General features: G+C 36.0%; 3 protein-coding genes across 4 annotated transcripts in view; all 3 read left to right on the top strand.

Moving 5' to 3' along the window:
* fcf1 (FCF1 rRNA-processing protein) overlaps positions 1-6,414 on the top strand; it is a 19,491-nt gene extending 13,077 nt beyond the window's left edge. For both annotated transcript variants that reach the window (XM_016465513.1, XM_016465512.1), the window contains 4 exons: positions 1,745-1,817; positions 2,942-3,029; positions 4,258-4,352; positions 5,761-6,414. In XM_016465513.1, the coding sequence (XP_016320999.1) occupies positions 1,745-1,817; positions 2,942-3,029; positions 4,258-4,352; positions 5,761-5,809 (305 nt within the window). In that variant the 3' untranslated portion in view covers positions 5,810-6,414. The remainder of the gene's footprint in view (positions 1-1,744; positions 1,818-2,941; positions 3,030-4,257; positions 4,353-5,760) is intronic.
* A 2,949-nt stretch (positions 6,415-9,363) lies between these two features.
* Positions 9,364-10,171, top strand: cga (glycoprotein hormones, alpha polypeptide). Its single transcript, XM_016465505.1, is given in 5 exon segments — positions 9,364-9,398; positions 9,400-9,452; positions 9,534-9,547; positions 9,549-9,722; positions 9,822-10,171. Coding segments are annotated over 5 exon segments (351 nt in total). The 3' UTR covers positions 9,897-10,171.
* A 1,062-nt stretch (positions 10,172-11,233) lies between these two features.
* znf292a (zinc finger protein 292a) overlaps positions 11,234-23,645 on the top strand; it is a 52,095-nt gene continuing 39,683 nt past the window's right edge. The window contains exons 1-3 of the mRNA XM_016465514.1: positions 11,234-11,380; positions 12,032-12,186; positions 15,670-15,748. Coding sequence (XP_016321000.1) covers positions 11,246-11,380; positions 12,032-12,186; positions 15,670-15,748 — 369 coding nt within the window. The 5' untranslated portion in view covers positions 11,234-11,245. The remainder of the gene's footprint in view (positions 11,381-12,031; positions 12,187-15,669; positions 15,749-23,645) is intronic.

Here is a 23,645-nt window from a genome sequence, read left to right as displayed (position 1 = left end):
TGCGGCAACCACATGTGACGACCCCAGGCTGGACTCCGCTTCGTCCACGGTGAAAGCCGATCCGGCGATCCACAGGACGAAGTTGATGTATTTCTTCAGCGGTAGGCATGACGAAGCGGATATCGTCCTCTTTTGGAAGGCCAAACAAAGTAGTTTCGCTTTCACAATGAAACACACAGCATCTCCACAACATGGCGGCGGCAGCAACAATACTTCAGTGAGAATAAAAGTTGCGCTGCCTTTCTTTGCGTGAACATTTAGGCGGCGTTATGCAAATCTTCCCACATCGTGATGTAGACATGTTGGGGGCGTGTTAGAACGAGCCGTTTTAGGTAGGCGTGGACAAGTCTTAACTTGTATAAAGAATATCTCTTTGGGTTTAAGACTTTAGTCTTTTTTTTACTTGTAAGCAAGAAAAACTCTTGAAACATTCTTCAAAATATCTTATCTGTTCTACAGAGGAATGAAAGTCATACAGGTCTGGAATGACATGAGTGAGTAAATTATGGTAATTTTCATTTTTAAATGAAAATAAAACAAATAAAACTAGTAATTGGACATTATCATTCAATGTTGATTTTAAACTGCTGGGCTTGGTGTAAAATTCAAGGCTTTTATAATTTGTTTTGCACGATTATCATGAATGATATAATATTTACTTCTACTATTTATTTATTTTTTTTTAAATATAGGCTTAGTTGGAAACTATTTTTTTTTCTATTATTGGGTCTTAGTGGCATCTGCACTGATTACTCATAAAATGTGATCTTGGGTCATATGCATAAAACTTCAGAAATGCTCTTAAGGACAGATCACACCTAAGTGTTGTGTAGAAAAGGGGCCGCCCTCAACCACTGAGGCCCCGTCCACACGGAGACGCGATTAGCTTTATACGCATACATTTTGTATCATATAGGCGTTTCGTCCACACGGATCCGGCGTTTTGGGAGAGTGAAACCGATATTTTTTGAAACCAGGTCCCAGAGTGGATAAATCTGAAAACGCCGCCCTTGCGTTTTCGTGTGGACAGCGAATCCTTATATTTTCTGAAACGATGATGTCATCAGCCCACGTCTCGCCCCTAGTCAGACACCGCTACGTCACGTAACGGCAACAAAAGCATGAACAAACACTGCACGATTGTCTTTTTATTAACTAACATTAACACAGATTAATAAATGTATTGTTCCATGTTCGTTTGTATACCGTGCGCAAGGTTTATGCACATAGTCCAAGTCGTCTTCTCCGTTTTTAGTGCATCTCTGTGGCAGAATTACAGCGCCACATACTGGTCTGGCATGTATACTACATCGTTTTGTGTCGGTTTTGTGGTTTCGTGTGGACGCAGATATTTCTTGAGACGAGGGGAAAAAAAGATTGGATCGGGAAAGCTCTGGCTTCATGTGGATGTAGCCTAAATTAACCAGTAATACATTTGCAAGGGTATGATGTAATAGTATTAAATGACACCATTCATTTGTTCATGATTTATTACAACACAAAATGGTATTTTAGTAACAGGTTTCTTTGTTGTATAATTTTTGATGAATGAAATGGGAAGGCCAATTTTAATTTCCTGTATGTATTAATATAAATGTTTACATTTTTACCCTGTCTGAGCGCTTTATGCATACAGCCCCTGATCTTCATACAACTTACACAATCTGACTAAACTACTAACGTACATTTGTAGTTTTCAAGCTAATAATTAAGCTAATATTTTTTTTGTTGTTGTTTCATTCAGGTGTTCCTTGCATAACGGACTGTGTGATGGCTGAGCTTGAGAAATTAGGGATGAAGTTTCGAGTGGCTTTGCGGTAATGCACACTTGCATGACATACATGTAACAGTAACGGTGTCTTGAACACTGAGGACCAAACTAGTGTTTGGGGACGGGGCATAATAATAATAATTTTTATTTAAATGTCCTTTTTTATTTATTTAAATTAAAGATTTAAAGGGAATAATGAAAAGCTGTAAAATCTTGTTTGTAAAATCAAGTTGAACTATTTGCAAATAAAAGTTTTATTTTAAAATGTGCACACATTCACTCTAAATCACATTCAATTATGAATTACATGAATCACACCTATATTTTCTATGTAAAACAGAAAAAACTTAACCAAAAAAAAACATAATACTGTCGGTTGTTTAACATTTCTTTCATAAAACAGTTGGCAAATATTTAGCTACTTACATCTTGCACTCTTTTACTGTTAAAACTAAAGTGCTGGGACACCATTAATTCGCAATGTTGTAATTAAAAGGCATTTTTCTATTTAGAGCTCTATCTATCTAGAGTTTTTGAAATGCTGGTAAATCAGCTGCAGCATTTGCTGGCCTAAGTAGTAGTAACTTCAGTTCTACCTTTGTTGCAGTGTGTGCCACTGCAGTGGTCATAAGATTAACTACATTGTGGACAGCAATGTCATTTGCCGTAAATGAGATTTGAACAGTTTGTCCAATTTGATAACATTATAGTTTCAACAGAATTTACATTACATTTGCGTTTAATCATTTAGAAGACGCTTTTTTCCTAAGTGACTTACAAATGAGGACAATAGAAGCAATCTGTCATCATTTCTGTTCTGATTTATGAATGGCAGACATCCCACTTTTCCTGCAATGTCTGGCATATTAATAGCGGCTCTCTGACACCCACAAATTCTATGCAAAATCCCAAAAATTGAGTGAGAGAGAGAAGCCCTGTTTCCAGGGTATTAAAGTGTATTTTTGGTAATTTCATCAAAAGTGGTCAGCATCTGGAATGGTAACGGTGTACATAAAAGATAGAAAGCTGTTGTGTATGTGAATAGTAGATGTGGTGCATTTACCAGAGAAGTTAAAATTGGCATTTCACTGTGGTTTTAACAGGTTTTATGTTTGAAAGTGGCTACACTTTCTTCCTTGGTTTTTATGCTGATTTGAGCTTTATTTGTAGGATTGCAAAAGATTCCCGCTTTGATCGATTACCTTGCTCACACAAAGGAACGTATGCTGATGACTGCTTGGTGCAAAGAGTAACGCAGGTATGAGAACTTTGTAATCTGTGGGGTTATAATTGTTTACCTTTACTAAGATGGCAGCATCATTATTTGTAACAATTTTCACCTGAGATTTGGAACCAAATTACATACAGAAGTCTGTTGCATTATATGCCAATTGTGACAGTGGGTTAAAAAAATGGGTAAAAGCACTTTGATTATATTTTTCCCCCCCAAAATGTATTAAAGATATCTTAATATCCTTGTAGATTTTGGTTCTTAGATCTTTTTCTGCTTCATTTGAAGGCCCTATATGGTTCCAGAGATATAACGGAATCATAGTGTTGCTCCAAGAATTTGTTAAATTGTACACATTTTCAGTGGTCAAAAACCAAATGTGGGTCATTTTGCATACAGATGATACTTTTTTCTTTTAAAGATAAACAACTGAACTTCAGTTAATTCAGGGTGCCCATTTGGCCATTTATAATCTAATCTTTAAGAGATATAACCAGATTTTGACCCGAGTATCAACTGAGTCTTCACACAATGTTATTCAGACTTTTTTGATCAGTGAGATAATTTACAGTTATACACCGGTAGATGTTTTTTTGTTGTTGGAATTTTTTAAATATTTTTTTTACAATGTGCTAAAAGTATACATTTTATAAATTCATGCATTCCCTGGGAATCGAACCCATGACCTTGGCGTTACTCTACAGAAGCTGCAGGAATGTGCTTTCTCTCAAAAAAATTATCTTCTTTCCCATGTCTCTCACACACTTTTGGGACTGAATTTTGTTGATAAACATGAATATGCACACCTATTGATGATCATTTTTTTCATGGTTCAGTTTAATAAAAAATAGGCTAAAATGTTGTAAAAACACTAGCATTCAAAACTTTTAAATAATTGCATATTCACTAATTAATTAGAAGTTACTGATCAGATACAATATGACTATAGTTAAGAAATATGACTGTTTAATAAGCTTTCATTCCACCAGGTCCAAATGGACCCAGGAATGCAAAAGTCGAATGCAGATTTTGAATGCATTATGAAGGTTAAGGCACAGAAAATGTAGAGGGTTCACAAAAGCAAGCAAGCAAACAAACAAATAAATAAAATGAGATTCTCAAATATACAGTATATTAGGAGTAAAAATCAAGTAAATTCACAAATCAATAAAATAAATGAGACTATGAAACAATTCCAATCTCAGAGCTGATACCCTTTACATTGTGACTAAAGCATTCCCGTTTGTTTCATTAGCACAAATGTTACATTGTGGCCACGGTGGACAGGGACCTAAAAAGGAGGATTCGGAAGATCCCAGGAGTCCCCATCATGTACATCTCCAATCACAGGTACTCAAGCTCTCTTTGCTAAGTCTTACCTTAAAGGCACAATATGTAATTTTTTGCAACTGGAGGGTGCGTATTCAAAACAAACAAAGAGACAAAGGCGTAGCTTGATGACGCTGTGACTGAGTGTGGAATCATGGGAGTTGTCGTTAAATAATTGTGTAAGTAGTAAAATAACACAAACGGGGCAAAAATGCGTTTTAAGTATAGACACATTTTGAGTCTCCCCTCCCTTGCCTCACAGTGCTTTGGTCCAAATGTCTGCTTTCCTCTTTTACATCACCTACACACACACACACACACACACGAATGCGACGCACGGCTCGAAAGCAGCGGAGCTTTTATTATGCCACAGTCGACTGCTTCCGCTCCTTCCGGTCGTGCGTATGTGGGGAAAAAAATAATAGATAAATTTGAAAGTTCTGTTATAATTCTACTCTGTGCGGTCATCACCTGTCTAATAAAATGCATAGCATATTAAAGCGTCTTTGATGTTTCCATGTTTTCTACAAAAAAAAAACGGAAATCGAGGGTGTATGATGACATTGGCAGGCGACACAATGACACTATAGACGCGGTCTGTGTCACTAGTTAAAATTGCTTATTTCTCTGGATTTAAACATTCTTCGAAACATTTGGGATAATGTAAGTACACAAGTCAGCAAAATATATAAAACTGTTCTAGTGGTGTTTGGATATTTTAATAAAAAATCTTACATATTGTGCATTTAATGTTACTGAGGAGTGGGTCTGGGGGGGTTTGCCTTATCAGCTGGTGAGTGCAAGTAAGAAGGTTCTGTGCAAACTCCAGAATTTGACTGAAGTCAGACGCTTTCTGCTTCCTGTAGTGATGATCTGGCAGTGTTTGTGTACTTTTTCATAGATTGAGTGGATTAGATACAATATTTGTTAGACATTTCGAACCTTTTTTAACTTGCAGCAAACACTTTTCGTTCAAAATTTTAAGTACTGTTTAATAAATCACCTATATATAGATGAATAAAGTTTAACATAGTCCAAAACTATTAATATAACATTAAAATTGCATTTTATTTTATTTTAGTTTTGTATTAGGGATGCATGAAATGAGTTAGTTCTATTATAAAAAGACAGATTTGAGAGCAATACCGGAAATGAAGGTGTCAGAATAACATGAAACACACATGGTCCCTCTGGAGAAGCTGTGCAGATTGAGGCAGCCAACTGCTCTCAAATCGCTCTTACAATACTTTGATGGCATACATTACAGTGACGTGGCATTGCCACCATCTCAAGTCGGACAAAATTTCTAACTGGCGTGCACTGCTTCAAGTCCGACCGATTGATTGAAATTGTCGACCGATTATTGTAACAAGAATATTATCTTGTCACCTGTGTAAATTAATATAACTGTTATAATATTTTTTTTCAGGTATAACATTGAGAGGATGCCAGATGATTATGGCGCACCACGGATGTAGATGTTTGTTTGTTTGTTTTTCTTTCTTTTTTTGTAAGAATTTGTTTGGTGGATAAGTGGGGGACCTTCTACATTTAAAAGATTTCCCCTGTGAATTATGTTCAGAACTCAGTACAATAAAGTTTTGGGCATTCAGAGTACATCAGAGGAAATTAAAAGGTGGAGAAAATATAGGAGGAAAATGCAACCAATGAAAATGACTAACCCAAACCTAATGACTAGTCCAAATCTAGTGGCTGTTGTGGGAAACTTCGGTGATCTAGGATATCCTCTTCTTGATATTAATGTGTTATTGATTTAAATTATTTGGTGTCTCCCATCAATGATATTGATTTAATCAAACATATTAAATTGGCCTAGTAGTCTTTAACTATTGCAATATGTTAACAGCTCACCAATGCAGTTTTAAATAATAATGAACCTTTCCCCTGAAGCCACTCCCTGGCACTCTTTTATGTTCAGAGAATCTTAAGATTTTTTATTTTTTTATTTTTTTTTTTTGTGTCTTCATCTTAACAATGACATCTCTGTCAGTTGTTTACACATCTGGTTGTATCCCTTCTGCTTGGAGGCTGTCATAAATAAAAATCACCATAGATAAATTTATCAGTATCCTTGTCAAATTATTGTCATTATTATTGTTAATTATCGTTGGCTTCTTGTGGCTAAAACCATATTTACATTCTGCAGTGCTACACACAGGATGACTTGAATGCAATTAAATGTAAAATAGGCTACTGGGACAATGTACTGACTAAATATTTTTTTTTTATTATATTGCTTTTGCTGTTCTAAGGAATGATTTTTGCCTGTCTTAAAATCACTACATTTCCGTAGGTGTGCCAAGCAGTATGTGTAAAATTATCACAAATCAGTGACCATTGTTATAAATACTTGCATAGGACTAACTGAGCATTGAATTTCTCAGACCACATTGCTAAAACTGCCCGGTCCTGCAGATTTGCTTTATACAACATTAGGAAGATCAGGCCCTTTCTTTCAGAACATGCAACACAACTCCTTGTTCAAGCTCTTGTTCTATCCAGGCTGGACTATTGCAATGCTCTCTTGGCAGGTCTTCCAGCCAGTTCTATCAAACCTCTACAATTAATCCAAAATGCTGCTGCAAGATTAATCTTTAATGAGCCGAAAAGAACACACGTCACACCTCTGTTCATCAATTTACACTGGCTACCAATAGCTGCTTACATAAAATTCAAGGCACTGTTTGCCTACAAAACCACCACTGGCTCTGCACCCCTTACATAAATTTATTATGTCAGACTTATGTGGCCTCTAGAAGCTTGCATTCTGCAAGTGATCATCGCTATATTGTGCCATCCCAAAGAGGCACAAAATCACTTTCAGTGACTTTTTCATCAACTGTTCCCTCCTGGTGGAATGATCTGCCCAACTCAATCCGAGCAGCTCAGTCTTTAGCCATCTTCAAGAAAGGGCTAAAAACACATCTCTTCCATCTTTATTTGACACTAACTCTAGCACTCTATTCTAAATCTATTTTAGCTATTTGTTTTTCTTTTTTTTATTAAAAAAAAAATTTATAAAAAAAAAAACACTTGACCCTCTATCACTTGCACTCTCTATTCATTTTATAACTGCTTGTTTTTTCTTAAAAAAAAAAACTCTATAACACTAGCTTTCTATATCCAGTCAGGAAGTGCAAAGAATGGAAGTGGTCTATAAATGAGGTTAGGATAAATTTATTAAATTGATCATTTAAATCTCAAATCATGATCATGGGTCGTCACACAAAAATTGTTACATTTCTGTCTTAATTCACACTTTCTGGCCTTAAAAAGGTATTCAATTGGAGCAGAAAGTTTTAAGTCATGGCATTAAATTGCATGAGGGATTGTTTTCTTGTTGCAATTCATTTTAAAGTGAAGAGAAGGCATAATATCTCCGTGACTTAAATTAGTGACAGTTATGTGCTGATTCATCTGCCAGTAACCATAGAAAGATGTGCAGATGCACCTTTTCTGAATCTTGCAGTTTGGAGTTAGATTGGATAAATGTTTGTTCCAGCCTAAGTGTCTCCAAAAGAAAAAAAAAAACTAATTGAGTACGTTTGGTGATTTTGACTGTAGTTTGTGGTCACTTCCATTATTAATGACAACAAATAGTTTGTTAGAACTGCTGTTTCAATTTCAGATTTATAGAAGAATACTTGAATTCATGCTAAATGCATTTGCAGTGCTGCTTTTGTTAGTTTTGTTGATGTGTTTAGTAAATGGTTCACCAGCTTTTTTCGCTCAGAAATTGCTAGTGAATTTTACGAATAATTATTAAGGAATTATCAGTAACATTGAATTGAACATCAAATGTTGAAGTCGAAGGACTAAAATAATATGTTCTCATAAACTGCATGTATTTGAATCCATAGCTCAAGTGGAAAGGCAGTGTCATAAAGGGGTATAGCTGACGGGTCTGATCAGAAACATAAGTTAGTGGTTAGGAGCAGAGATATTCAACCCATAATTTTTGTAAAACAATTTAAAGTAATGGTGATCTGTTGAAAGTTGTTTTTCATCATGTGCTCCCTATAGGCAAAATGTTGATGTATTGTGTTCACTTAAATTTGTTCTATAAAGTTTCTTTACTTGGTCTTAAAAAAAAAAAGGACTTTGTACACTGGAGAACGTAAAAGGAAGCAGAACAATAAATTTACAAAGTAGCACAAAAGTTAGACCAAAGGCTTCAAATAAACTGCAGTGTTGAAAATCCGGTAGCATAAAATAGAAAAGAGAACATGTGCATTTTTTGGGAATATGTCTGCATGTTGCCATTGTCATTTCCTACAATCTCAGTTTGTTATTTATGTGACTCTCCATCTGGCATTGAAAATATTGAATTACCTTTGCATCAGGCATGAAACTGCATAATCCAAACCAAGGTCTTGTGGATTTGCTGCAGATGGAAAGATTGAGAGATAGTGAAGGCAAAGCAAACATTCAACCTTGACACTTGATACTGTGTGTTTATAGAAGAGATTAAGGACAGCATTAATTACAGGATAATTTATGTGTCCGTAAATCATTAACAATCTGAAGGTTTTAATAAAAAAAAAAAAACAGCAGAGCAAATTTTTCTGTACAAACTGGGTGGGGTTTCCAGTCAACAATGTAAACGATAAAAGTCAGATATCTCAAAGACAAAATATTGTTCATTGAAACTACAGTACATATTCAGTCCTTTACTTCATTTACCTAATGGATTACAAGGTCAGCAAGGGAACAGTCACACACTTGGTCATGAACACACACACACACACAAAACGGGGCAGACGTAAGCAAGGTATAAAAGGTAGCTATACCGGTTTCTGAGAAGACAGATTGATCATCTCGCAGGAAGTCAAGAACAAAGGTAATTTTTCAAATGAAATATTTATGAGTTTAAAGAATACATTTAAAATGTACAAATGTAGCAAACTGTACAAAGAATGGTCTGTGTACATATTTGTATTTTGAAAATATGAGTGCAGTTGTGTAGCCTGATGTATGTACACTTTTTAGCTTTTTTTCTTCTGTTATAGTCATGTTTTGGACAAGATATGCTGGAGCAAGTATTGTTTTTTATGCTTATTCGTCTTGGACAACTGTATCCAAGAAATGATATGAATAACTGTAAGTTGCTAACCAATGACTACATTTTGATACTTCATATGGGACCATTTCCTTTACTATTATATTTTTATTTTATACAAGTTGGATGTGAGGAGTTGCAAACTCAAGGAGAACAACATTTTCTCAAAACCTGGAGCTCCTGTCTATCAGTGTATGGGATGCTGCTTTTCTAGGGCTTACCCCACGCCCCTGAGGTCCAAGAAAACCATGCTTGTTCCAAAAAATATCACATCAGAAGCTACATGCTGTGTAGCCAAAGAAGTTAAACGGGTAAAATTAGCATTAACTGCTATTGCTGTAAAATTATGTTTCATTATATTATTTTATTCTTGAGTATATAACAAATATTGTTTTTGTATTTATTTGTAGGTGCTTGTCAATGATGTCAAACTAGTGAACCACACAGACTGCTACTGCAGTACCTGCTACTATCATAAGTCTTAAAAAAAAACATTGTGACATTCAAGATTTGCTTGTGTTTGCCTAAAACTAGTTATATTCCAGTCTACCTGTCATTTTACGCCACTTATTAGAATTTTGTTAGCTGTGCTTATTTACTTTTCTACCATGTAAATTGTCAAGGCTGGGTGTTTTTTCCACCACTTCTTTTTCAAAAGGTTGCAATCATTATTGCAACCAACATTTTAAGAGCACATAATGTGATATTTTATCACTAATAAAATGCAAGAAAACACCATCACTGCACCCTGCTTGTTAGTTTAAGCCCTCTTTTGCTGGTAATTGCTCACTTATTTTGTCATCTTACTCAAATCCATATATTAAATTTAAAATATGATTGCTTGTGACATGCTTTGTTTCTTCTTTTCTCCATCACTTTTATACTTGCTTTATCCTTTGTATGGATTGAGGGTGATTGAAATTCCTACACGCAAAAGTTTCAAAGTGGGTTTTCGCATTGATTAAAGCCTTAGAAGAACCATTTTGGAAGAAGAATTTTCAGTAAATAGTTCTTATAAGAAGCATTTTTTCTCAGTGTAAAGAACATTTTAATCAAAACCCATGAAAAAGACTTGAACTTGATTACATAAAGGAACATTCTCCCACGTATGCTGAGAGAAACGCAGCAAATATGCAAAGCTGGATTGTGATGTCCTGTCATGATAAAAGATTAGCTAGTGCAACAGGACCACCAATAACACATAATGATCAACACGTTTAAATAAGAAACCAAATCACTGTGTACTTTTTTGTCGTTTCATTTTCGTTGTTCTTATCAAAACTGTAAACGTGTATGTCTGTAATTTATTGTTACCAATGCAAAGCCTTTTTTGCCATGCCAATAAAGCCACTTGAATCTTAATAAGACGAATACACTTAGCAAAAACAATATTATCTCAAGTTTTTTTCTCTCCTTTAAATCGTTTCTTTTATGAGATTGAAACGAGAGTGATTATTATTATTTTTTCTTCTTTAGTAATTTCTGTGCAAAGAGACGCCCGCATACCGCCTGCGCCATTGCTGGGACAGTGTGTGCAATGCGAAGTTTCGAATACTACTATGACGAAAAATCGGTGATAAATATTAATTATGGTGCTTTGATGTACTTCATATCAGTTACTATGGCGACTGCTTCACAATCATAAATATTAAATACGTCTTGTAGACATCGCTTGGTAAAGTTGCTGTGATGCAGATTTTATTGTGAATATTAATTAGGTTGTGCTGACGTTGATTGGTAACCATCTAATAGCGAATGCACGAGTCATGAATATTTGGATCAGGCCTTGGCCGTAGTAGTTCGAGATATTTGGGCTGGTGTGAATGCAGCGAAGATGGCGGAGGAGGAGGGCAGCGCGACTGAGGTTGTGGCCCTCAGACACAAATTTCAGGATCTCATCTCTGAATTAAAAAGGAGCTCAGAGTCGACGCTAGATGCCTCCAATAGTTTTTGTCAGGATTTCTGTCAAGTACGACTTTATTCATGCGTTTTAATCTATCAGTCTTTGTTCGTGGACGATGCTGCATGTTTGCATCGCTGGACCAACGATAACAAAACTAACAATAATAATACAATCATTTATAAATGTGATGGGTAAAACACAGAAAGCTGTGTGAGGGAGAGATGAAGCATGATTGTCTTTTAAAATCATTAAATCTTGCAATCATGCCGTTTGTTTGTACGGTATGGTCAACTGCTCCTGATGGCTAACTCATTAGCTTATTGTAGCAGCAGCAGCCTGTACTTTTATTCAGGGAAAAAAATATGTATGTTATATATAATCCTATAACCGTTATCTATATAAAAACTCAGCAGATGTAACTTAAAGAGACAGTGTTTTAATTGTTGTCTCTTTTATTGAAGAAAACTGCTGTTCTCAATTCATTATTTATCAGTTTGTGACAAAATTCTTTGACCAGCAGATTCAATAAATCATGCTAGGATCCTATCAATATATGATTTGAATATTTTTAATTTGCATATCATATAAATCACTGCTGTTTTGTCAGATCTAGCATGTACCATATTTCATTATTACTCTTTACTACTGTTACATCCCTTTGTTGGAAATGGCTTTGGGCTGGACCATTCATTTATGGCTCTTTTTTTTTTCATGCAGGTTTTGATGCATCATGGATGTCAGTGGAGAGCAGATGAAGATCCGCTTCCTCTTTTGGAGATGTATACAGTAGCTATAATGTGTTGTGCTGAGGCCAGCCCGTTCCTCAGCCCTGAATGTGAACACATCACAGATGTGCTGGAGAAGTTGTCATGGTGAGTATATTTTTCATTGGTATTTTCTCTGTATTGATATATCACAATAGCTTTGCATGCCTGTTCTCTTTTTTGAGGTTTTTTATAGGGATGCACGATATTGGATTTTTGCCGATATCCGGATAATTTTCAACTCATTTTGGCCGATGCCGATACCGATATATAATTATTTTTCATTTTGGTTAGTTTTTAACAAGAACTTATTTGTTAGAATTAAATAAACAATAATAAAGTGCTTTTATAATGACAGTATACTGAAGATTTGAAAATAACTATAAATAAACTATATATTAATCACTGCATTTTTTTTTCCAGAAAGATGCAATGGTAACGTTAACATTTTATTTTATGATTTAACATTTGTAAATGGTCTAAAGCAAAAGAGTTGTAAAAATTCTGAAAATCTTTTAGAGCTCATAATTTGTTTAAAAAATATAACATTACACATTAATGAATAAATCAGTATATATAAAATTATTTAATTTAAGTGTCATGTTTGTGATTTTTTTTTTGTTGTTGTTGTTCATGCAAGCTATAGCTTCTGACCTTTAAATCAAAACATACTCATGATTTTATGGCATCAATTACTGCTTTATTTAATCAGAAACACAGTCTAAATATTATTTGTGCATTTTGCTTTAATTTTATTAGAAGTAGGCCCACAGCGCCCCTTACGGAATTAAAACTCCTTACTGAGCAGGCATTAGGACCCGCTGGAGGCTGCCGCTGCACGTGCTATTACCTATATATAGGGCCTTTTGCTCCGCTTTAGTTCCAGAACTAAATGTACAGTACTAAAGTACTGGGACGATTTTGCGTGAACTATTTCCCAGTACCATTTAAAGGGTTGCATTCGCACCGACAGTGTGTAATAGGAAGTGACGTTAGCCGGTCGACAGCGACGTCATTTGTGCGCGGCGTTCAACAAAGGAAACTAAGTTTAACGACAACTGGCAGTGCTACATTTGCTACAAGTGCCTGCACTTCAGCGTCCGTCCATCTGTCGCTGTTCTCCATACTTGCAAAATAATTTGACACCATGTTTACAGTATGTTTACGCGGCATTTTGAATCATGGCGGGTGAGGGCGTTTTGGAGCTAATTTGGTTCTCGAAAAAGGCGACTGCCTTGCGGTACTAAAATCGCACCCAGTTAAGGCAGTGCGAAAACGCCAAAAAGTGGGTAGTTCCACAATTAGTTCTGGTATTATATGAAAAGGTTCCCGCGGTGCAAAAGGCCCTTATCATACACCAAACGCGTCATTCTGTACATGCATTCTCAGTAGGGCTGAACGATTAATTGCATTTGCGATAATATCGCGATATGAAAAAAACGCGATTTTTCAATCGCAGGGGCTTATTTTTCAACCGCAGAGGCTGCAATTACACTCGGTCACGTGACACGCGAGAGTAAAGAGGTGTGTTTGACTTGAAGATCGATCGTTGCATTACATCAAAGTACGGCGAGAGAAAGCATAAGGAGACATCCGCTCTCTTATAGCTCTCGCAGTCTCGCAGATGACACACACCAATCGGTCTAAGCAGCGCTTCAAGTCGAACACATCTAAGCAGTCTTCAGAGGAAGCATCAAGTTGGCACACTACAGTGTTGCCAAGTCTGCGGTTTGGGCAACCCCTCCAAAAAACATGTATTTTACCCCCTGGAGTCTTTTCAGCAGAAAAAGAAAATAAATAAAACCGTAAACAGCCAAAAAACGTAACTTAGAATGGGAGATGGATCAGTTTGTGAAAGGGAAGAGAAAAGCCATAGAGATTTATTCAGATTTTCATGCACTTTTAATCGTGTAAATTGTGTTTACACATTCCATCGCCGTTATCATGAAACCCACGACACGCATCAAAAACAGCTCTGAACATGGCGGTGTGTTTTTACTAAGGACTGTTTTTCTCTTTTCTTTTGCTTCGTCTTGTACTTGAATAATTTAAAATCAGTTATAATGGAAATAATGGAAATGTCTTTCATGCTGGAAGTATCACAGCGTGCTACTTGCAGTGTATGCGTAATGTGGTGATGTGAAAACCATTTTTGCATTGTATTGAGAGAGAATCAGTCACACTGTTTGTGAACATCCCACAGAAAATTGTCAAACTACTGATTTGATCTGATAATCTGTGTATTCATTTGCTCGTTCAGCTTACATGCTTTAGTGAATAAATGTTTGGGGAAATTCCTGCATTATAAGTGCTGAACCTGTGGAAATAAGGAAAACTATGCGCCATACCTTCAATCCCGTGCCACAAATATACAAATATATTTCAATTTTCTAGGGATGCACGATATATCGGCCACCATATCGGTATCGGCCGATAAATGCTCATTTTTTCTGTTATCGGTATCGGCCCGATAAGAAAATTTGGCCGATATCTTAAAGCCGATAAATAATGCATTATTTCCTTCAGAGACACTTCAGATGCGCGCTGTTCGTTTGCAGCCTTTTGTGCAATTGTACGTTGTATTATTGTGTTTATTTGATGTATATCTGATTTATCTCGTATAGAATGCGTTTGGTTAAGTTAAAAGAGCGCTTCAGTTTACCGGTGATCATCTTTAGCTCAGCGCACGCAGCTCAAACAGCAGTGCACAACATTAATAACTATGATTGGGAATGTCGTGTATATAACATTCTAATGAGAACATTATTATAATAAAACGTTGTGAATTCTTTGGGTTTAGTTGCCGTGTTTCAGCGCGTTGTTATAAGTATATAAAAATTTGGATATAGATTTATCGGCCAGCATATCGGTTATCGGCTTTCAAAAATAAAGAATTATCAGTTATCGGTATCGGCCAAAATGTTCATATCGGTGCATCCCTACAATTTTCACATAGGAGCATATGGGAGACTAAAGCTGTGTCCAAAATCAGACACTATACCCTAGTATTTTTTCTGTGCGATGTAGTGTGCAGTCTGACCATTTTCAGACTAATTATTTTGGGTGGAAGAGGGAGCTACTATGAGTATAGTTGTTGGGTTTTACTTTTTTTTTTTTTATGACATGCCTAAAATGAAAGTTGATAAATATATTTTACAAATATTTAGTAAATATTCATTCTCCTCCACTGACCAGTGCATAATGCTGACTTAATGCTGATGGTCGTGTCATGTTTTCAAAGTCTAGAAACTGTTCAACGTGCCTGGTTTTCAGAACGGGTGGTATTTTCCATTTATACAGAGAGAGTTTAGTGGCTAACAGAACTCATTATGTCATTCGTTATTGTTTTAAATATGTCATTCAGCTGTGCAGCAGTTCTAGTTCAAATTGCTGCAGAGCTGCAGTTCTCTGGGGTGCAATGTATATACCTTAACGTCCATATTTGCTTACTGATTTTTGTTCACTATTTAACCATATAGTGTCCTGCTATGCTGTTCACTAATTAAAAATGAGTGCATCAGTAAACAAGTGAGTCATTCTTAAATACAGTGTAAGTGTATTTACTCATTAGATGTTCTTGTTTCCTCTTAGGAGCTGTCTGAATCTTCTGTTGTCATTCTCTGAACAAATCCCTGGTGCCTTATGGGAAGAGTTTCAATCTTCTGTCAAGGTCAGAGACTGGGGAATTAATGGATGGACCTAGATCATTAAACTATGAGGCAGAATGATACAATTAAGCATATAACAGGGCTCGACATTGTCCGGGACAAGTGAATTTTGTGAGGGGGCAAGTGAAAGAAAATTTTACTTGCCCGACTGGACAAGTAACCTGATTAAAACATCAATAACAAACAATAACTAGGGCAGCACCGAAACTTTGATGAGAATGATTCTGATTTTATTACTTTCAGTGTAAATGGTGACTCATAACGGAAAATGTATTGTCAGTTGAGGCTCATGCAGCCTAACGTTATCTGACTCGCGGAGAAATCAAAACTAATAGGCGCAACAACACACACAAAGAAACAGACATGAACAAACATACTGCAGTAGAAAAAAAAGATATTCTATATAACATATGATATAGCTAAGCGACCAAGCCACACAACACGACCAAGCACCAGCACAATTGCAAATGAGACGTTGATTTTATACAACAGTAGTTCAATAAACAAGTAGTTAATATTAACTGACTTACATTTTTGACACATTATTGACCATTTTTGCAAACGAAAATAGTTCTAAGCAAAGCCACAGCAGAACAGTCGCTCATCTCCGAGCAACACACAGCGGTGTGTTTCGTTACTGAACGATTCAGCATTTTTGAACGAATTGGTTTGTCAGTGATTCAGTGAGCCATTCATAAAGCCAGTCACTTGCTTTATTTATTGACTGAATTAGCCTTTTGAACGAATTGGTTGAATCAGTGACTCACTCACTCATTAAGACAGTGACTTGCTGCCACCTACTGGTGGTTTGGTTTCATATTTAAAAGTATCATTCATTGCATTTTCCAACATTTCATATTTACTGTATATGATAAAGAAGTAAAACATTAATCTTATAACATTATTTATGCATTTGCAATTTTACTGGGTAAATGCATTTATGGAACCTCTTATCTTCATTAATCTCCTGGGGTCGACAGTTCCGCCGGCAGAACTTTTTGCAGATTTGAATGTTGACAGCGAACAGAACTAACATGCTCCTTCATACTTGACCGTACATATAAGAGTAATACAGCATTTAAATCTGTAAAGGGTCTACTTTTATGTCAAGTCTTGGCCGTCGCCTTCATTATCGCTAATGTGACCACGCCCACGCGCCCGATCGCGCTTTTGATATTACAATAGTCCACATGAGACACCGCGCATGTGGACTATTGTATTGTAGTTTTTCACTAAGCACGCATAAACGTTGTTTTCTCAAAAACACAATCACGTACATACATGCTGCTCACATATTATTGTAGCCCAGTTTGTGCTGATTACAGTGTTATTAAATTTTAGACATTCAAATGTTTGTAAGCAACTGAAAAAAGCACAAATGTCAGGGCATGTCAAAACTTTTCCAGGCCCCAAAACACCCTCGGACCCCAGAGGGTTAAACAGTGGCACTTTCGATGGAGCTTCAGTGTTTCCTCTGCAGTGGAAAGATGGAGTTTGTTGATACTGATTACATTTGAATGGTAACAACCATACAGAGTCTAATTATTCTAACTGAATATATTGATAAAATGTAAGAATTTCACGTAAATTATGACACGTACTTTTAGTAAGGTTAGGAAACTATTGCCCTTAATAAAGTTAAAAAGTGTCCTAGAAATCAATTTTAGGCAAATATAAAAAATTTGCTGATTAAAGTAAGACCTCATAGAGCACTGATGAGACTGTTGCTTTAGAATGGATAATTACATTTACACCAAAAAAAAGGGGGGGGGGTTCCCCCGAACAAGTAACTTTTTTACTTGGACAAGTGAATGACTGATTTAATTGTCCGAAGGACAAGCACATGTCAAGGCTTAATGTCAAGCCCTGCAATATAAGCTTCATATAAGCATCAAATTTTGATAAAGGATCAGCTTTATTAACCGTTGAATCACACCCGTCACACAATAACATAACTATTTTTTTATTGGAAGAACTATAAAGAGAACTTGGGTAAGAGGTCAAAATAAAAAATAGATATCAGATGGCTTGGTTAAGGGCTTTATGGGTTTACAAAACACTGAAAACTATTTTCAATGCACATTTTATCTCTATGCTATCAGCTGAATGCCACAACCTCAGTGCACATGAGGCTGCTATTGTGCAAGCCAGGAACAGCTAGAATGGCTGCACTCTGAAGTAGCTGAATAATGTGATATTTTTTTATTCACATAGTGAACAGAATCATATACACATACTGTACATTTATGCATGCGTACAAACAAATATTGTGTGCCATGATTATAAAGAAGTGACGTGATTATAAAAATAGCACTGCTAGTTAGGGCTGGACGATTAATCGAAACTGAAATTCAGAACCTCTAACTGATGTAATTTTCCCATGTCTGTTATTTCGTTTGTTTTTTTTTAAATCCTATTAATACTTTCCCCTTAAAAACATACTTCCGTGCATGTAGTCAGCACTATACAGACATGTATGACCGTTGTGTTCGCATCTTTTGCGGTGTCTCGCACGTGAGTGGTGCGTTAAATTAATTTAAACTTTTACATGCAGCGCCGCTCATCAATGGCAGTTCCAAAACAGTGGACCAGTCAGAAGACCCCGGAGGTGGGGCAAGCGTTGCGAGTAGGGATGTCACGAGAACCGATACTAAGGTACCAAGTTGGTATGAACATTTTAAAATCCTGTTGGTACTTGTTTTTCTTCAGTAACGTAAGCAGCTGCAATTCTTCTGGAACTGATGGGGGGCAGGCAGAGCATACGCCTGGAAGTGTTTCACTCGGTCCTCAGAGTGTAAAAAAGAAGAAAAAAAACGCCTACAAGCACACAGAAGAACTACACGTGGCAGATGGTGATGATATATGAATATGATTGTGTGAGATTTAAATGAGAGCGCGCACAGGGTTTTTCCGCGGACTCATAAAAATGTCTTAAAAAGTCTTAAATTTAGTTGTATCAAATTTAAGGCCTTAAAAAGTCTTAAATTGTACAAGAAAGTCTTAATTATGATTTCAAGAGGTCTTAAATTTGGGGACGGAAAGACCAGAACTGCGATATGGCTGAGTGTGACGATTAAACTTCAAAAGGCTAACGTTATGAGTTCATGAAATAAACATGAGCGCTGCACTGCTTTGTGTTCTGCCGTTACCGGGGAAACAGTTATATTTCTACCAAATGCTCCACCTGCTGTCAGAATGAAAGAGCATTTTCAATAAATCTGATGTTTTGTTCAGAGTTCAGACCAATGCGAAAATCAACCCATGTTTTTACCCTGTGTTTACACTTTAAATGTGAACTGGTGGATCGATAAGAAGACAGTGCATTATAAAAATCGAATAGGGGTGTGCAATATGCATGGTCTGCGATAATATCGTTATTGTTGTTTTAACGATGTGCGATTTGATATTATCTAGTATATCGCGAAAAGCAAACAAAACACCTAGCAGGTTAGACTAGTGCGCGTGTGCATTTATAGTGTGTTCTTTCACGGTCGCCGTGATTTTGCCAAGTAAGACATGTTCCTGGATCAACATTTTTGTTGATCCTGGATCAACATTACTGTCCAAAAATATAGACCTAACCCAGTCCCTTCCCCTAAACCTAACCCTAGCCATAATTTATTCCTAAAATCAGAGGGAAATGATAGGTGAATGAAAAGTTATACCTCAATTCTGATTGGTTGATTGGAATGTTGTTCCAGGATCAACAAGGATATTGTTCCAGGAACATGTTGTACTTGAAATCACGTTCACCATATTTAAATCATTTCATATAGTTAATATCACACGAAGAGTGCCGTATTTTTTTCTCCAAAATTCAGCATGATTACAAATGTGATATTGATTTTATACAACAGTTCAATAAACAAGAAGTTAATATTAAGAGACTTACGTTTTAGACACTATATTGCCTGTTTTTGCTCTATTTCTCCAACAAAAATCATTCCAAACACAGCCACATCTCTGAGCAACAGGACGGTGTTTCTTTCCTGAATGAATCAACCGTTTAAATGATGGTTCAATCGCAATGACTCAGTTTAACAGTGACTTGCTGCCACCTACTGGCGGTTTTAATTTCACATTTATGGTATCTTTTAATTTTTAAAATAATTTCAAACATCAGTTTTTAATGTTTTATGTTTAAAATATCAAAACATTATTTATGCATTTGTAACTGCAGGTTAAATGCATTCATGTCCCTCTGAGCTGCATTAAACAGTGTGTAAATTCATCTAAATGACACTTCTAATGCAGCATCTGTGTTTCCTCTACATTGCAAAGATTAATTTTGTTGATACTGATTTCATTTGCTTGGTAACAGCCCAAATGCAAGAATTTGACTCAAAAGATGGTGCACACTTTTAGAAAAAATGGTTTAAAGATAAAAATGCCCATAAAACTTGTTGGAAATAATTCATTTCTATCACTGCTGTAAACTGACCACACAGAATATGAAGAATATCAAAAAATTCAGGAGTCAGCTGTCAGCACAATTATAATAAGGTACCAGCACAATAAAACATTCAGCAAAATATTATCTAATTATCGTTATCAATAAAATCCCAGAAAATTATCGAGATATCATTTTTTTGTCAATATTGCACACCCCTAATTTATGTTATTTAATTGATATAATAATCTATTGATCATAATTGTTTAAATTAATATAACAATTAATACTTTTGACTCGTCTGTTTTCTTAAAAATGGTTTAAAGGCTGAAATGTAAAGTTTATCATTTTATAAAACTTTTTGTTTTTGTGAAAACTTGTATCTGAACTGTAAGTTATGCTTTACAACTGTAAGTTATGCTTTAGGTACACCGACTACTAGATTTTTGGTATCGTGACATCCCTAGTTGCGAGCTTTTGTTTGCAGTAGAAGGTTGGTATGGCAACTTTTCTATTTGACAGCAACATGGCAGAGTAGGCATTCAGCGCTGCGCTTTTTTTAAAAACCATTCTTGAGCACTGCGTCTCGTGGTTTTAGATGCAATGACGTTTTCAGTGCGAATGATCAGTAGTAACCTAGAGTAAATACTTGCGTATATAGCGTGACATGACAAGATCCCTGAGATGGTGGCATGCTATTTCTCTTAATCAGCAGTTTTCTATTTACATTCATTATTTTCACGATACAAATCGTTGCAAAGCAGCTTTACAGAAATGTTTAAGTTTCTACATTATATTTAGGAGTAGGGCATTAGTGGTGACTATGGCAGAAATGTGCAGTAAAAATCATACATATAATTACAAATTACACGTAATCAAACAGACGGTGAACACTATTAACTGCGATGATTATATGTTGCGATTAAGCAAAATTTGGTAGTTTTATATGTTGTTCCAGGGTTAGCATCATCTGAGGTCTTCTAGGGGGTTGGCATCATCTCTTCTCAAGTGTTCGGTCATCTCAGATCTTTGTAAGGGTTGGATCCAGACATTTTAAAACATTTGTTTACAGGAGATGCAAGTTATCATTTATTTTCCATTTTTCACATTGCATTATTTAAAATGTATTTTGTTTGCAAGAGACGCTGGTTATTCTCTACTTTTAACATGGCAATATTCATTTATTTTGTTTGCAAAAAATTAAAGTTATTTTCTATTATTATTATTTTTTTTTTTTTGGAAACTTGCTTTTTACAGTTAAACTGAAATGTGACTTTTCATAAGACGTCTTCATTAGAAGCAAGCTTTGATTTCAATTGTTCGAAATAATCAACAACTAATAATAAATAGTTTGTTTCCTTCAATTATTTTAAAATCCCAAATATAAGAAATGCACTCTTTCATTAGAAAAAAATATCCCACCTTTAATAGTTGAGTAAGTTTACAGTACAAACCTTTAATGAACTGAGGGCAAAAAAAAAAAAAAGACTAAAAATAAATAAAATAATTGTTCAATAATTGTAATCAAGGTAAAGTGTTCCGTTTATTGAGGTTTTGATTTTAGGTCATATCGCCCAGCCCAAGTGCTAGTTTTTGTCAGAATCAGAATCAGAATTAGCTTTATTTGCCAAGTGTGCACAGACACACAAAGAATTTGTTGTGGGTTTTTTTTAGGTGCCCTTGGTACATACATACATACATGCATACATATATATACAGTGGGTACGGAAAGTATTCAGAATAAATCAGCATATTAGAATGATTTCTGAAGGATCATGTGACACTGAAGACTGGAGTAATGATGCTGAAAATTCAGCTTTGATCACATACATTAATTATATTTTAAAGTATATTAAAAGAGAAAACCAATATTAGAAATTGAAATAATATCTCTCAATATTACATTTTTTCTGTATTTTTGATCAAATAAATACAGCCTTGATGAGCACTCCAGACTCCATTAAAAAGCATTAAAAATCTTACTGATCCCAAATTTTGGATGGCATTGTACAGACATACTGTACATACATACATAAATATCTGACATGAGAACAGAAAACATTTAAATCGTAAGACAACAATAAATAATAATAATAATGTGTATGAATCTGGAACAGAAGATTTATGTACAGATTTGTGCATTGTTTACTCCATATACAGTTCTATAAATAAAGAGATGTGCATATGTATTTACATAGTATTTGAGAAAGAGGCAGTAATTAGAGATGGAGAACGAATTACAGAACACAGGTAATATGGCGTGGAGGAAAAAACAGTTTTTATGCCTAGATGTTCTAGTGCACAGAGATCTGTAGCATCTGCCTGAAGGGAGAAGGGGTGAGTGGGCAGAGAAAAGGGGGTTTCTTCCGAAGTCCACTATCATCTCCACAGTTTTGAGCGTGTTCAGCTTCAGGTTGTTGTGACTGCACCAGACAGCCAGCTGCTCAACCTCTTGTCTGTAAGCAGACTCGTCACCGTCCTGGATGAGAACGATGACAGTAGTGTCATCTGCAAACTTCAGGAGTTTGAAAGAGTGGTCTTTGAGGTGCAATCATTTGTGTAGAGGGAGAAGAGCAGTGGGGAGAGAACACAACCCTGAGAAGCTCCAGTGCTGATGGTGTGGGTGTTGGATGTGAATTTTCCCAGCCTCACTAGCTGCTGCCTGTCTGTCAGGAAGCTGGTGATCCACTGACAGATGGAGGTGGGTACAGAGAGCTGTGTTATTCAGAAGGGCATCTGGGATAATGGTGCTGAAAGCGGATCTGAAGTCCACAAACAGGATCCATGCATATGTCCCTGGTTTGTCCAGATGTTGGACGAAGTAGTGCAGTCCCGTGTTGACTGCAACATCCACAGACCTGTTTGCTCAGTAAGCAAACTGCAGGGGGTCCAGCAAGGGTCCAGTAATGTCCTTCAAGTAGGCCAACACCAGCCTCTCAAATGTCTTCATGAAATATTAATTATTATGTAGTAAATAAAGTTTAACGTCACCAAGGACATTGTGATTTTTGGGTCACACGTCATTCAAGGTGCGGTAATGAGTATATGACTAGGGTTGGGTATCGTTTGAATTTTATCAATTCCGATTCTGCTTAACGATTCCGATTCTTTTCTTTTCCAATGTGATTAAATAATGATATCAAACATTTATCCTGTGTCTCTTTTTTGCAAACCATTTATTGGAGCTGAATACCATGAACAAAAATAAACAGGCTACATAAAAACTGGACTCTTTAAGAGCTGTTTGTGTGCAAAATAGAACTGCATGATTTTGGATAAATTGAGGGTTTTTTTTTCCCCCAATGGAAGTTGTGGTTCTAATGATTCTGAAGAAAAAACATTAGACAACTAAACAATATTGCATGTAATTTATGAATTAATGATTAAATGACTCACTTGTTTCATTACTGGATGAATCAGCGTTCTTGAACGAATCTCTTGTATGATTCAAAGACAGATACATTTTAACAGCCCCTTTTCGCCACCTACTGGCGTAACAATGTAATCGA

The sequence above is a fragment of the Sinocyclocheilus anshuiensis genome, unplaced genomic scaffold (genome assembly GCF_001515605.1).
Source record: "Sinocyclocheilus anshuiensis isolate Anshui unplaced genomic scaffold, SAMN03320099.WGS_v1.1 scaffold452, whole genome shotgun sequence".
Lineage (NCBI taxonomy): Eukaryota > Metazoa > Chordata > Actinopteri > Cypriniformes > Cyprinidae > Sinocyclocheilus > Sinocyclocheilus anshuiensis.
The sequence above is the reverse complement of the archived record's forward strand: the minus strand, read 5'-3'. Positions and strand labels throughout refer to the sequence as shown.